This window comes from Microtus pennsylvanicus, chromosome 8 (assembly GCF_037038515.1).
Source record: "Microtus pennsylvanicus isolate mMicPen1 chromosome 8, mMicPen1.hap1, whole genome shotgun sequence".
NCBI lineage: Eukaryota > Metazoa > Chordata > Mammalia > Rodentia > Cricetidae > Microtus > Microtus pennsylvanicus.
The window spans coordinates 72,549,974-72,566,507 of record NC_134586.1 but is presented as its reverse complement, the minus strand read 5'-3'; the positions used below and the strand labels follow the sequence as shown (position 1 = coordinate 72,566,507).

The window sequence follows — 16,534 nt, the reverse complement described above, 5'->3', positions numbered from 1 at the left end:
AGAGAGCAAGTTTAAAGCCAGCCTAGGCTACATGAGTTTCCCTCCTCCCTATAAAATAAAATATAATCAAACAAACAAACAAAGAACAAGAACAGTGGCCAGCAAAATAAGGCATAAAATAGAGAAACAGATGTAGTAGTTACCATAATGGTTTGTGATTTTAAATTATAAAACAAATTGAATCTTCATGTATGATTTAGACTTCTATTTTCTAACTAGTTCTCTGTATCAGAAGTCTACCAGCTAATTAAGGTCCATGGGCCACAACTAGCCTAATGCTTATTTAAAAAAATGTTTTATTAGCATATATGAGTTATACATAATAGGCTTCATTATGACATTTTCATGTATGTTTATAATGTATATTTATCACATTACCCTCTCTTGTGCCCCTCCCACTCTTCCCCATTACCCTTCTCTTTCCAGCTAGTCCCCTTCCTCCTTCATGCCTTTTGTTTCTAATAACCTAATGAGTCTCATCAGGGTTGCTTACAGGACCCTGAACACCATGCCAGCGGGTAAGTGCTTCTCCCTCCCCCAGCAGTGGGGAACGACTGTTTCTGTACGTGCTGTGAGCTAGATTAGGGCTTCTTCTTTCTCCTCCTCCCCCACCCCTACTTCTTGGCTCTCTTTCTTCAGGGTGCTAAGGACTCGACTCAGAACTTTGGGAGCAGAAGACGACATTCTCACCGAGTCACGCTCGCACCCTCTAAGACAGGTCTTTCCTCAGATAGAGAACAGTTTGATACTTGTGTGACACTAAAGGGCAGTGTCCATCATAAAGTGATGCTGGACCCTCGCCATGCTTGTTGGTGCATGCATTGTTTACATGCTGGCTGGTTCTGTCGGGTAATCACAGCGCTGGAGCAGTATTTACTATCTAGACGTGCCTAGAGAGGTTTTGCTCAGCCCTGCTTGATACCCGTATCTTCGGTAACCTGCTCCACTTGCAGGCCTTTGTTCCTCTTGCGAAGACTGAGGACCATATGTCTGATTGTGCGTTCAGTGGTTCTCACACCTGAGATGACCCCGCCAGGTGTGGGAATGCAGACCACCAACACAAGAGATGTCAGAAACTCCACCAGCATCACAGACGTCTTCCCCTTCCCCTGATACGAGGGAGAGGAATCTACTCAAGACACTTTCTTCTTATTTTACAAAAGGCTGACCTCAAAGAAGATTTCTGGGGAAGAAATCTGCCTGCTGTTATTAAAAGTGAGTTACTTTCAGGACTGCGATCACTACCTCACTGCATACAAGAGGATCACAGTGGCCGCCACAGAGAGCGTGAATGATGCTGTGTGGTCACGACCTTCTTCTATTCTCTGAAACACCACATTATGGACAGCGTACCTGGGCAGCTCTGAGTTTCTGTCTCTTCGGTTCGACTTCCTTGACCACCCGAGAGTACAGGTCCATAGCTCTCACCCACATGCACATGGATTTGCAGGCTTTGGACACCTTTTCCACCTTCTCAGGCACGAAGTCAGGATTGTTGATGTACTTTTGAAGCTTTGCCAGTATCTGAGGTTTTATGTTTTCCTTATCGTATTCTAAAAGCCTCCTCAGGAAGTTAGAGTCACCAAGAAGTTGCTTTGCTGTTGGCCAGTCGGGCCTGAAAGAGACCGTGGTGAGCTAATGGCATTGCCGGCAAGCAATGGGAAAACACCAAGATGTACTCGTGTGAGAACATGATAACAGGACCCCAGGAGGTGGGGAGTTTTAGTCTAGGCACGGGAATTTTGCTAATGGGGAGAAAGGCAACTGGATGATTAAATCTCTATGACTTAGATTCAGTAGAGAATGAAATATAAAACAAGAGTTTTAGAAATGTAAGACATTAGAGAAAGAGTAATTAAAAAAGATTTATATATTTTTAGTGATGTGTGCATTGTGTGTGGGAATATGTTTGTGTGTGTGTACTGACTGTGAAGGCAGAGACATGGGATCCCCTGGAATTGTTGGTTGTTTTGTATTCTTCACTCTTTGGCTCTTTTGGGGAGCCTGCCACCCAGCTCCCAAATAAATCACACAGAATCTTATTGCTATTTATAAATGCCTGGCCTTAGCTTGACTTCTTTCTTGCCAGCTTTTCCGTCTATCTTTGGACTCGGGGCTTTTATCTTTTTCTATCTCTGTATAGCTTTTTCTTTCCTGCTTTGTGTCTAGTTGTGTAGTTAGGTGGCTGGCCCCTGATGTCCTCCTCCTCCTCTCTCATTCCCTCATCTTTTTCTTTCCTGTTTCGTGTCTAGTTGTGTAGTTAGGTGGCTGGCCCCTGATGTCCTCCTCTCTCCTCTCTCATTCCCTCATCTTTTTCTTTCCTGGATCTCTCTCCTATTTATCTTCTCTGCCTGCCAGCCCCGCCCATTTCTCTCTCCTCCCTCACTATTGGCCGTTCAGCTCTTTATTAGACCATCAGGTGTTTTAGACAGGCACAGAACCACAGTTTAACAGAGTTCAACAAATGCAGCATAAACAAAAGTAACACACCTTAAAATAATATTCCCCAACAGAAACTGGAGTTCCAGGTGGGTGTGAACCAGCTCATGAGAACTGGTGTTGGGAACTGAACTCAGGTCCTCTCAAAGAGCAGCGGTTGCTTTTAACTGCTGAGCCATCTCTCCAGTCCTGAAGTTATGGTTTTTATTTTAAAAACACCACAGTACTTACATTTATCTCCCTTGCCTCAACTTTGACCTTTAAACTGTCTTGCTAGGGTGTCTTTAAAAATACCTTCTAACTAGGCTGTTCATCTCTTGGTCAAACAAACAAACATGTCCTTTTAAACTTTTGCCACATTGATATATTCTCTCTCTCTCTCTCTCTCTCTCTCTCTCTCTCTCTCTCTCTCTCTCTCTCTCTCTCTCCAGGGTTTTCTGTGTATCCCTGACTGTAGACAAGGCTTCACACTGGTATTTCTAAGAAATTCTGACCAGGTAAAAAAGATGTCCAATGGTTCTTAGGTCCCCTTTGCCCATGTTTACCTGTGCTTTGCATGGGGCCCTGGTCTGACCATGGTGCCAGCATAAAGGCCTGTGGAAACATCTGGTGGTAGTGGGGTGTCCAGACTCTGCTCAGTTTTACATAGTCAGGCATATATATATTTTCATATATTCATATGAAATTTTAAAAAGGGCATTTTTGAAGAAAATTTTAAAACTAAATGTCATCCAGAGGAAATCGGCTTGGCATAATATATACATGACCTTTCATGAAGAAAACACAGCCTGTCTGTTCAGCTCCCTCCCATTCCAGGAAAACCATGGGTCTCTAAGCTTTTTCCAAGGCCTCATACCCAACTGAGCATCTTCTTCTCAAAAAAAAAAAAACCTGCTCATGGCTTTGCCCCCCAACTTCCTGCATCCCATAGACAATGTTTTATTTCTCCCACTCTCTATCATAAAATAGACATTGAATAAAATGTTTGTTGAATGACTATCTCAAACCAAAGAGGTAGAATGGTTAGAGAATAGAATGAATATACGTATAGGAAAATATGAAAATGGAGAAAATGCATTAAAGGAAGATCTCCCCAGATATTCTGAACGACTGACTTACTTGGCATTTAAGAGGATGGAGATGGCTTCCATTACAGTCATGACCAAATCAGGGGGCTTTGTGAAGACTCTGATTTCAGATATATCTGCTTTATCTAAGGAATCCAGCGCTTTATTGGCAGCGTCCAGGGCAGGGAGCGCTTCCTCAAGGTCTCTCTGGGCATCGTCCGCTATTGCCTGAGTCTCTTCAGCTTTCACTTTTGCTATTGCTTCATCTTCTTGCACAACATTTCGGACCTAACCACAGAATCGAGATTGCTTAAGAGGTCTTGTTAAGGCTGAGCATCCTTAAGCAAAGGAAATCTGAAATCTGAAATGTACAGAGCACCAAAGATCATCAATTCAATATTCAAAATATCAAGCAGAGAATTCCACACTTGACCTCACGTGACAGCGACAGTTGAGTTCAGGCAGCTAAAACGATTGTGCCAAGTCACTATGATATGATGTTTACAAAGTGTAGATAAGTCAAATGGACTTATACTTAGATTTGAGTCTCTTATTGTATATTTTCTATTTATGCAGATATTCCAAAAGCTAGAAAAATCCAAAAGGTTTCTTGTACTAAGCATTTCCGATAAGAGACACCCGACTTGTGTTTGAAGAGCCAGGATAATGATCTGTATTTGTCCTTTGTGCTGGACCCATGGTGAGACGGAGATGTGCTTCATTTATCTTGTCTCTTATGATAACATTATTTGGCAGAGGCAGAGGAGCTGTTTTATAATTCCAGATATTGCTTCTCTCATGACTCTGAGGGTACCACTTCGGTAGTAAAGAACCATTCTGATTTGGACAAGTGAAATATTGAATTTCTAGAAAAATACCATTACTGATTCTGGTATCTATTTTAATGACACATATAATAAAATGATCTGATCACTTATTGTGGGTCAATCTTGATTAGCAACTTGACAGAATTTACAATCACCATGGAAACACAACTCTGGGCACATCTCTAGGGTTGTTTCTAGAAAGGTTCCACTGAGTAAGGAAGATGACCCTGGATGCATGGCACCATTCTATGGGCTTTGGCAGGCTGGGGTCTTAGACAAATAAAAATGAGAAAGCAGACTGAACATCAGTGCCCACCTTTGTCTGTTTTCTAATTGCAGATACACTGTGACCAACTGTCCCACACTCCTGAAGCCATGGTGGACTGTACTCCCTCAAACTGTTAGCTCAACAAACCCTTCTACACTTAAGTTGCTTCCTGTCAGATAGTTGGTCACAGCAATGATAAAAACGATACACTTTTCCTATGCAGCTGTTGAGATGGCAGTTGAAGCATTTTTACCCATACGACCATTCCCATAACACCAATACCTGATCAGCATTTTCTTGATCCACCGCCAGCTTTTCCATCAGGGCTTCAACGTTTTGTGATTTCTGTAGTAGCACAGGTTCTAAAGCTGAAAGATCTAGTTTCATTTTATCCACTAATATGTTTGTTTCTAATAGCTTGCTGAGACCATTCTTCACACGATCTCGTGCCTAAATGACAAAGATTTCACAAGTGTTACAAGCTGTAGATTGCTGTCTATTCATTATTTACACATTAAATTTTATATGACAGAATCACCACACTATTGTGTAACACTTCAAGTTGTGAACCCATGACAAGTAGAGAAACCTACAGTTCCTAGGCAGCACAACGCTAGGAACTGGCCGCACGGATGACGGTGTGCTTGGATCCAACCCTCTTGCCTACAGCAGTGGGATGTCTCTAAACCATTTGGTTCACTGATGGAAGGGAGCAAAGTCTCTGATTTTTCTTCTTCATGGTAGCATGTTGAATGTCAGAGATAAGTTCAAACAGGAACCCCTGGAGGCCTTTATTCTGGGAGCTTGTTCTTTTAGAGTGGATCAAGAGCATCGAGGGCTAGGGAGACAGAGTCTTGAGAACTGGATTCTGACCACTGCATTTGAGCCCTATTCCCAAGGGTGAGAACCCTTATCTGGATCATGGATGTGGCACACGATACAGGAGACTCTCTGGAAGAAAGAGGAGGTACTGGCTTGAAGGTGCATTGCAAAGATCATTGGGAATGGACAGAAGTCAAGGTGACTGTTGGGCTGGTTACTAGTCATGCATTCTGCAAGGCTAGGGCTCCTGAAAAGGTGTCCACTTGCTGAGTCTAAAATGTTTGAGTTTTGGACCATGCCATTGGCTGCATGTGGAGGAGGATGGCAGCCACTATTTCTGTGCACCTTCCATGTCAGGCCCTAGTTTAAGTCCCTCGTGAACGTTGTGCCTTATGTATTTCTTTTTTTTTCTTTTGCAGTGTTATTTAAATTTCACAGCAATCCAAGTAGGAGCTGCAAGTATTTCTAAGTTTGTTTTCTAAGTTAAAAAAAAAAATTCTGTTTTACTTTTTGCTTTAATGAGATTTCATGTAGCCTAGGCTAACCTCAAGCTTGCTATGAGCTGAGGACAGCTTTAGACTTCTCGTCCTCCTGCTCTGCTGTTCATGGGATTACAGGCATGCGTATTGCTCCAAGTTTAAGGTTATCTTCTAATCACGTGCACAGGCCTTTCAGAGCAGGCTCAAAATCGTTATGTAAGAGGCAGAGTTTGGGTGGAGAGTATGTGACAGAAAGCCCTCAGTCTTGGTGTTGACCATCAGCACATGCTAGAGCATTCAAAACTCATCTTGTTGCTCATCAGAAAGCTCTCTTCTGTAGTAAACCCCACAGAGATGGTGCGATCTCTGCCCGACTTCTGTGCTATTGTGTTGTCTTTATTCTATTGAGCCAGCAACTCATATATGTGAAAGAAGGAAGATAAAAAAATATTCAGGAAGGGGGAAGCCCTTGCACCAACACAAGAAGACACTTTCTTTGTGTCATTACAGGTTGTAAAGAGTATGGTTTGGTTTGAAGATAGAGGGGGATGTAACTCAGTGGTAGAGCAATTGCTTAACATTTGGAGTAAGACAGGTACATAGGTGTTTTAGTCACCGCCCCCCCCACCCCCCGCAAAGATTTAGCTTTAAGACAAAAGACAAACTGTTTTCATGGACATGACTGGACGTACCGAAACTAACTGCTTCCTTTTCTCAGTGAGCATGGTCAGGTAGAGGTTGATAAGCTCCAGGTAGGAGGTGGGTGTGGTGTAGTAGCGCCTGCGCAGCTCATTATAGTAGCGGTCTGCCATGTGGGAGACACTCAGGTGCACGTTCACACACATGATGGAAAGCTTTTCTTTTAGATCGTCACTTCCAGTGTCGACAGCTGAGAAAAAGGTCTTTGATACAGACAGAAGTGCTTCTCCGGGCCACTGTAAATAAAGAGGGCATTAGAAAAAAAAATCCTGTGGGTCATTTTTACAACATGTCATTCAACACTTAAGAAACTGCATTTCTCTGGGACTTCTTGTCTGGTCCTTCCTTTCACCTAGTCTACTTCTGCTCCTGCCATTGGGGCTTCATGATCCAAAACTTATTACTGGGGACTCGAGTCTGCATTTGCTGACCAGTTTGCCCCCAGAACGGCATCAAGGACATAGAAGATGCTGATGAACATTGACTGGTAGATGAAGGAATGGCTGGTTATCTTTGGAATTCCAGGCATGGAATGATCCAGTTTACAAGGCCTTTTGTCTTCGCTGTGGTACACAGTTGTGGGGTTGGGTCTGTCAAGGTAATTGCTGCCCTGCATAGACCCCCACTCCTTCCTACCTCTTTCATATCAAGCTCTCCGACCCTTAGTCAAATGTGACCCTTAGTTACTCCTTGCTGCTGTTGGGCAGCTGAGCATGTTTGGAGAGGAACCCCCATTCTCCCTCATGTTCCCTGATGGTCGTTTATTTTTTGAGTCAGGGTTTTTCACTCTGCAGCCCAGGCTGGTCTTGAAGGAAACACAATCCTATTTTTACACTCCCTAGCACTGGGATGATGGGCACCGTACTTGGCTTGCTTCGCTTTCAGTTCCTGACACCTAGCCCCAGTGAGGTACAGACAGGCCTGAGCCTTTCCTAACGCATTGGCTTTGTAGTCTTGGGCTTTGGGCACCGTTTCCTAGACTTATGCTGTCCTTTGTGGTACTTTCAGTTGATTATTTTGCTTCCCACATGAATGAAAAGACCAGAAGCAAATCCGCCACCCCAATATCTCCCCACCTGCATCTGTGCCTCTCACCCGCCCCTTGCCATCCAGGGCACAGCTTCTTTGGTGACAACCACACCCTGTGCCTCATTGCCCTTCAATGAGGGTTAGGGTTGTATCAGCAGGTTTCTCTTACTGGATAACAAAGTTTAAAGCTGCCATTCAAAAGTACTTCTTTCTGGGTCAGCAAGATGGATCAGCAGGTGAAGGTGGCTGTTGCCCAGCCTGCCAATTTGAGCTTGACCCCTGGACCCACGTGGCGGAAGGAGAGAGATGACTCCCGCAAGATGGCATCTGGCCTCCATATTGTAGGCACCCTGCCCCCTACATAAATAATGTAATAAGAAATTTAAAGATAGGATCTTCTTAGCCTCTTTTTAACCTTTTAGCCCTTACTCAAGTCTTTCTGACTCCTTTGGGAAAATGCCTTGAGATTGTTCCTTCTACTACTGTCTCTGCTACCCCCTTTTGTTGAGATTTATTTATTTTTATTTTATGTGTGTTGGTCTTTTGCCTGAAGGTACATCTGTGCGCTACACTGTGCAGTGTCCTTGTAGGTCAGAAGAGGTAGTTAGATCTTCTGGAACTAAACAATCTTTAGCAGCTGTGCTGGATGCTGGGAAGCGGATCTGGGTCATCTGGAAGAACAATTGATGCTCTTAACTGCTGAGCCGCCTCTCCCACTCTGCCTCTTCTCTTTTCAGTTCTCTCCCCGACCATGCCCTGAAATGGCTCTTGTTGGGACCATGATGACTTCAGTGTCAGTGGCCTCTTCTTCCTTTACAAACTGTGTTTTCTCCTTGTTCATGACCATCACCATAATCTTATGTCTGAGTAACTTCCTAGCAGCGTTTTGACCAAACACGAGTGTCCTAAGCTGTGCTCAGACAGCGTCGTAGCCCAAACAGGCAAATCTGTCTTCTCAGAGAGGTGTCCTGGGTGCCACTAACCTGGACAAACCAGTCGATGGTGCAGCAGTTCACCAGGGATGGGAACATCCGGCACCGGGACCTGAAGGCCTCGCCAACTGGGCTCATGCAAAGAACAATGTGCAGCTTCTGCCGCACTCTGCTGATGAAATACTGGAACACCTGGTAGCAAAGGTCAGTTTTCAGTTTAAAATAAGGAAGGGACAGCAAGGGAAACAAGTGAGGATATTATCATCAAATACGATTAGCTTAGATAAATGAATTGCCAATATCTTCACTCAGTGTGGTTGACAAAATCTAGACTCACCAGGAGGATGATTGTGAAGGGTTATCTCGGTCATGTTACTTGATGTGGGAAGACCCAGTTAATTCTGAGTGGGAGCTCTTCCTAGGCAGGGGATCCTGGACTTTATACAGCAGAGAAAGGAGCAGGCCTCTAACACGCACACCTTTATTACTCTGCTTTTTAATGTGGATGTGATGTGTCTGCTTGCTTCTACCCTCTTGGTACCATGACTTCCCTGCCATGATGGACTGTACTCCTGATGGGCTGTACCCCTGATGGGCTGTACCCCTGAAGGGCTGTACCCCTGATTAGCTGTACCCCGATGGGCTGTACCCCCGATGGACTGTACCCCCGATGGACTGTACCCTTGATGGGCTGTACCCCTGATGGGCTGTACCCATGAACTATGAACTGGAATAAACTCATCTTTAAGTTAGCTCTGTTAGATTTTTTTTTTAAATCATAGCAACAAAAAACTAGTGAAGACACGCATACAGTCTGGAAATATTAAAATGGCAGCTTGAGGCAGATCTGGTGGTAGTACAATCCTGTAACCACAGCTTCATGGGAGGTTGAGGCAGAAGGATTGCAAATTCAAGGCCAGCCCGAACTACAGAGTAAGTCCAAAGTCGCACTGGAAAATTTAGTGAGACTTTGTCTCAAATAATAAAAATAGAGCGTTGGAGTCCAGTGATAGATGACTTATCTATTGTGTGAAACCCCGGGCCAATGCCTGGAATCCCAAAGAAAGAAAAGACATCTTGCAGTTGCCATTGCAACCTGAGCGCTGTATATGGCTTCAAAGAGACCTCTTGAATGAAGCAGGGGGGAGAGTCCTAGGTTTTGCTTTATTTAGGACAGAGAGCAGCGAGGAGTGAGGGGCAGTCCTGACATTTCCTTTTGCAGTTGTAGACTGAAAGAAGTGGCGTGGCTCTGGAGAGACCATTTTTGAATATTCCTCCTTATTTCGGGTGTTTCCTGCCATGGAGGGGGACACACTGCTTTGTGGCTGGCACCTGGCACAGTGACTGGCTGTCAGCTTCCTGCTTTAATAAGAAAGGTATAGTAGAGGCCAAGGCTCCCATGGTTGTTAACGCCACAATGTATGTGATGGTTAGTTTTAACCATCATCTTGACACAACCTAGAATAACCTGGAAAAGATCCTCAGTGAGGGATTATCCACCCCAGGCTGGGCTGTGGGCATAATCACGGACCTAGGAAGACTCAGCCCACTGTGGGAGGCACCATGCTATGGACTGGGCACTGAGTTGCATGGGAGGGAACAGCGGACACAAACAGGCAGCAGGGTTGTTTTTGTTTTCTGTCTGCTCTTGACTGTGATGTAAGGTGACCTTCAAGTACCTGCCCTTACTTTTTTGCTATCGGGGACTGTGATCTGGAATCACAAGCCAAACAAGTCCTTTTCTCCCCCAAACTGCTTCTGTCAGATTATTTCCAGAGAACAGGAACAGAATGAGGACAGTGTGCATTGTATATTCACGTCCAGGGGTCAGGCTGCTTCTCTTTCTCTGTCCTCCTGAGGTTCCTCCCCTCCCTAATGAATCCTCTCTGGCTTTCGTAGCAGCAGTAGACTTGCTGATTGTTCTTATCATCTCTGACCCTGGGCAGTTCTCACGGGGACATAGCCACTATCCAGACATAATGGCCTCAAAGTGGAAGGAGGGGCAGAGAGAAGGGAGGGGCAGGGGTGCTGGAGAAATGAAGGTGGTAGCAGCTATACTGCTCCAGAGAGAAATCACATTTCCGTTTTCCTTGTGCAGAACCTTGCTGCCAGGCAAGGCTATGAACAGTGTTAGACTTGAGCCTGCAGCCTCCCTCGGGCTAGACACTGCGGTGCACCTAACAAGTACAGGCTCAGAGAAGAATAAAGGCAGCTGGCTATGGCTATAATCTCTGTGGGGGAGGGTTTCTGGTTTGTTCTAATTTGTGTTTCCATGGACACACAGAAAATAAAATACATAGAATTACAAGGAAAACCATATAAAAATCTACCCATGGACTCTTATAGGTGAACTGTGGCTGCTGAGCTCAGGTGATCTCTGCTTAGAAAGTCTTAGTACTACTCTGGAGTGGTACCTCATCTCTGTTCCCCTCGGAAATTCCAACTTCCTTTGCTTTTGGTCGGGTGGCTGCTAAAACCTGTTCCAGCTCATCCTTTTCGAATAAATTGGGCACTTCACCCGAATTTAGAATATTATTTATGTCTTCAAGGAACTCTTCTACGACGATCTGTTGGGAGAGCAGAGTGGCCATGGTAAGTCCATCGAACTACAGTTAGTAAAGGAAGGTATTGAATATTCATTCCAAAACATACAGGTCCCAGTTCCACCTTTAAAAGATGCTTAAACTGTAGCTAGCATCCTAAATCCTAACACAGTGATTCTATTGAGTTTCCATCTTTCTCTCTCATTTGGCCCCCTGAAGAGCATTTGCACCTGTTCCGGCTTCCCAGCTCCTGCTGTGATAAAACACCCTGTACCACGAGGGTGTTGGAAGTACAATGCCAGGTTGCAGTCAAGGCAGAAACTCAAAGCAGCTAGTAAGTGGCATCCATAGCCTAAAGCAGAGAGAAATAAGCATACCTTTGTTGCTTGTTTGCTATGCTCAGCAGGCTTCTTCACTCTCTTCTACTGTTGGGACACCCTGCCCAGGGCAAGGTGCTGCCCATAGTGGGCTGGGTCAGTTACCAATCAAGACAGTCCCTCACAGACATGCTCATAGGCCAATCTGACCTAGACAATTCCTCAACTGAAACTCTTTCTCAGGTGATTCTAAATTGTGCCAATTTGACAGTTAAAAATAACTAGCACAATATCCTACCAATCAAAGTCATATACAAGTACCTTATATTCTGCTCCGTTCAGTTATGATTTTACTGTAAATATTAAACCATGGCTCTGCATAGTATTCATATTAACCACAAATATGGGAGCACAACACACCATGAGGAAAACACTCTTTGTATTTCTATGGGCATAAATGGTTGACAAAATTTAGTTTATGAGTTCATTTTTAAGCCTCACTTTGCTCCTCAGTTGGGAGTAAATTATTTTCATGGATCAAAATCCCAGGAGTGAGATTAGCATGTAAAGTGAATTAATATCAACTGTTTCTCATTTAGGCTAAATATGACTTTAGTAATGTTTAAAATTTCCTTTTGTTAATTTGAGTTTTATAAGTACTTCCTTTTGGAGAGTGTAATCGGCATACTTTTGCTCTTTAAGCAAGAGCAAAGTTAGCCACATTAATTTCTCTTCGGGAGGACTACCACAAAACAGCATCTTCTGGACACAATGTCGCTTTGTGTCCATCACGCACAACAGCTGTGGCTATCTGCGCAAACCTGGATGCATGCTCTCGGACTCTTCAGTGTTCAGGCATGGATGGGGAAGGGTGCTCAAAGCTTTGCATCTTGCTAAGAGCCCACTGAACTCTGATGACTGGGGAGACTGGGTGAGTCGGTTTTCTCCCAAGAAGATAGCCCTGGTAGGCTGCCCATGCTTCAGTAGATGGCTGTATACCCATGCACTCACGGGTGGAACTAATGGACTTAGTGGGTTTTAAAAGAAAAAAAAAAGAGGACATAAAGTTGGGTGGGGCGACACTCCTCTATACTTTACCCGCCCTCAAAACACAGTGGATTGTAACAACCCCAAGTGTTCACGGGGGTTGTAACCATATGTGTTCACTGTTTGAATACGTACCTGGGTATCTGTGAAAAGGAAAACCATATTTTTGTCTTCCACACCAGCCATTTTGTACAGCTTCCTCAGGTCTTCATGGAAACTGTCATAATTATACCCTCGGCTAAGTTCAATCTGCAGGCACTTGTAACCACATATGTGAGCTGCGAGTCTTGTGAGGGACTGCTTTCCTGTGCCTCCTACCCCGACCAGCAGGGCATTGCCTCTTTCCTGGCGGATCATCCGTGCAATCCTGCAGGAAGCGAAGCAGAGGAAGACTGAGCTCAGGTTTACAGACATGGCTTCTGCGATACAGCTCACACATAGGCAAAACCCAAGTCTCCATCTAGAAGGACAAGCATGCACAAAAATCACAGAATCTAGAAAAAGGCCCTGTGGTTCTGAAGAGTTCTGAAGACTGTCAACAGGACCAGTCACTGTACAGATCAACAGCGTTTTAGAAAGTTGCTGTTGTTTGAATAAGAATGGCTGTCATGGGCTCATATGTTTGAATGTTGGTATCCAGTTGGTGAGATTGTTCCGGAAAAATTAGGAGGTGTGGCCTTGTTGGAGGAGGTGTGTCATTGGGCTCAGGATTTGTGGTTTCAAAGTTCCCTGTCATCTGCAGTTATCTGATGGAGGAAGGTCATTGGTTAATTAATAAAGAAACTGCTTGGCCTCATAGGTTAGAACATAGCTGGGTGGAGTAAACAGAACAGAATGCTGGGAGGAAGAGGAAGTGAGCTCAGACGCGATGCTACTCTCCTCTCTGGGGCAGATGCAATGAAGCTCTGACCCAGGATGGACGTAGGCTAGAATCTTCCCGGTAAGCGCACCTTGGGGTGCTACACACATTGATAGAAATAAGTAATCAAGATGTAAGAATTAGCCAGTAAGAAGCTAGAGCTAATGGGCCAAGCAGTACTTAAATGAATACAATTTGTGTGTCGTTATTTTGGGGCATAAGCTAGCCAGGCGGCCAGGAGCCGGGCTGTGGGAAGAGGCCCGCAGCTCATAATACAGTTATCCCTACCTCTTCGTGTCTGTAGATCAGAGACAACCTCTCAGCCACTGCTCCAGGGCCAGGCCTGCCTGCTCCCATTCCCCCTGCCATGATGGTCATGGATTCTAACCCGCACTAAACACTTTTCTAAGTTTCCCGCTCATGGTGTCTTTTCACAGCAATTCAAGAGTAAGTAACACGCTTGTTGATTCACTTCGGTGAAGATTTAAAACAGTGCAGTGGTCATGCTACTAGACCGGACCACCAAGAAGGAGAACACAGAGCCTGAGTTCAGGATAAAAATGGAGAGATACGGATACATGTGACCGCTACATTGAGAAGGAAGTTAGCAGAAGCTGAATATATCACATAGGACATCATGGGAAATGCAGCAGGTGAGGCAGAAGAATACTCAAAGAATGTTCAGAATGAGTGTGTGTGTGTGAGAGAGAGAGAGAGAGAGGGAGCGAGAGGGAGGGAGAGAGAGGGAGGGAGGGAGGGAGGGAGGGAAGGAGAAAGAGAGAGAAAATGAATTATGGAAAGGATGAGGGAGAACACAGAAGCAAAGGAGGATAAACCAAGGACAGAAAACAGAATTTTAGAGGCCACATGACAGCAGTAACAGAAGGAGGAACAAGAAAGACTGGACTTGTAGTCTGTGGGCTAAAGAGATAGCTCAGTGGTTTAAGGGCATTTCCTGCCAAGCCTGAAGACCTGGGTTCGGTTCCCAGGGCCCACATGGTAGAAGGAAAGAATTGACTCTTGTAAGTTGTCCTCTGGCACACACACACACACACACACACACACACACACACATACACACACACACACACACATAAATATTTAAGGGCTGGAATCACAATCTGTACTACCACTTCTATCTCTGAGATCTATATTTTTGACACAACTTAATTTTGTGAGCATCTAAAGCAGGAATAATGGATGTCCCCATGAATCTATATGGGTTGGCCACACAATCCTCAGGGTGTCATTTTATGAGGCAACGGGAGAGACTGAGGGAGGGGAAAGTGTCACGTTGTGACTCAGAGACAATCTGCAAACCTATGCTAGGCGAGTCTGAAGATATACAGAAGAAAGGAGAAAAGGGTGGCAGGCAGGATGTGTAAGAGTAAGCACTGCCCATAAAGTACACATCTGATGATCACATGATCTCAGGGTGTGATGCTATCAACAACTTCTTAAAAGCAGAATAGAAAATGTAAAAATAATTTCTTTCAAAAAATGATTGTTAGTGTTGTAAGTGGGGAGTATCTACAGGAATGAAAATTGTTCAGCTCCAGTCTGTGGCTACGCTGGCTAAAGGGTGGGCAGGAACCAAGCAGTGTCTTGACCACCCGTGATAATGCTCACGTCATAATGCATGCTGTGGCAAACATGCCTTCTTGAACTCGAGTTGAAGAGAAGAGCGCAGGATACATGAAGGACTTTATTTGTTCTTATTTATGTGAAAAAATTCTTGGGATTTAATTGTCCGTCTGCACAGGGCCAACCGTAAACTGTGGTTGACAGGAGTGTAAACCCTCAGAGCTGTTAAATTCTTGCTGTAGTTATAGGTCAAGGGAGATCCCACTCACACTAATAGTTTCAAGCTCATTTTTGCAAAAATATGTCACCAAATATGGGTACCACTTTTAAACAACAGTATCAGAGATATATGGAGCTAAGTATACTGAAGGCTGGAAATTCTCTTCTAATGAGCAACACGAAAGAGCCAGGATGACTTTCCAAAGGACAGGGATTTGAGACCAATCTTGAAATAATAGCCCAGAGTAGCCTCACATTTGTAGCAATCTTGCCTCATTTTCCCAATTGCTGGAATTACAAGCACTGTACTCCTGGCACGATCCTGGATAACAGTGCCCAGTGTGGATAAAGCTAAGAGAAGCATGGGGGGCTTTTAAAACACTCACGGAGCTTTTATGAAATCCTAGGCCTGTTCTGGTTTGCGAGACCTGCAGTGGAGTTAAAGGCAAAGGTTTGAATATGATTCCCAAGCTGTCATTCATTAGAAAGAGATTTAGGAAAGTATACCTAGTTTTTCCATGACATGTTTCAAGAACTGGACTATGCAATATCATTTCTGGTCCAATTTGTCCTTTCAACTAGAGCTCTGTTTCTCTCTCTCTCTCTCTCTCTCTCTCTCTCTCTCTCTCTCTCTCTCTCTCTCTCTCTTTCTCTCTCTCTGGTTTTTCGAGACAGGGTTTCTCTGGTTTGACTTAAAGAATAGGTATAGAAGAATAGGTATGACTCCCAACGCTAAGTTATAGAGCTATCTGCCTTTCCTTCTGCTCTTGTTGTTGGAGCCAGGGCCATCATTTAGGGAAGGTCAGACATCCCAATGCCGCCACAGAGGGGCATGTAGGGGAGAACATTTGAGGACAGATGTTCCAGGCACTCCAGGTACTGTTTGATGAAACTACAAGAGATACCTCGAGAGGCCTGGAGCCAGAAGAGACAGTGGTGAAATAGAGCCAATGGGAGTAAGCATGTCTAAAAAGTCAAATGGGACATTCTCTGAGCATTATTCAGAGAGATTGTGATACTGACTCGAGGGGTCTGTGACTATTAAATGTGATGTCATGTACCATGGTTTTCCATGCTCATTGTTCCTACTCTGTAGGATGGACCTGACACCAGAAGTCACAGAAAGCAAATGCTGGTTCACACGGAAAGGTCATTTTAACACTTAGAATTCTCTAAAAGACATGAACTACTCGATAAAGTGTATGTATCCCAAGGGCTGAGGATGCTCAGGCTCTATGCCCAAATGTGAGGAATGTCCCTCCAGCAGAGCTGTAAGTGGGTAGGACTCACTTCCCAGTAGGTGGATCTATCATCAGTGTTCAATGCTAAAATCTTGACCTTTCTCTGTAGGTGCACATATAATTAGCCTAATATATCTTTTAAACTTTAGATACTATTTATAA

The 16,534-nt window shown here is 44.3% G+C and overlaps 1 protein-coding gene across 1 annotated transcript in view; it reads right to left on the bottom strand.

Annotated features, from left to right (window-relative positions):
* The window catches only part of Dnah6 (dynein axonemal heavy chain 6), a 182,621-nt gene that overhangs the window by 63,591 nt on the left and 102,496 nt on the right, over positions 1–16,534 (bottom strand). Inside the window, exons 46-52 of the mRNA XM_075983804.1 lie at positions 12,605–12,836; positions 10,977–11,129; positions 8,614–8,754; positions 6,595–6,837; positions 4,884–5,051; positions 3,559–3,794; positions 1,354–1,615 (exon numbers count right to left, since the gene is read on the bottom strand). Coding sequence (XP_075839919.1) covers positions 1,354–1,615; positions 3,559–3,794; positions 4,884–5,051; positions 6,595–6,837; positions 8,614–8,754; positions 10,977–11,129; positions 12,605–12,836 — 1,435 coding nt within the window. The remainder of the gene's footprint in view (positions 1–1,353; positions 1,616–3,558; positions 3,795–4,883; positions 5,052–6,594; positions 6,838–8,613; positions 8,755–10,976; positions 11,130–12,604; positions 12,837–16,534) is intronic.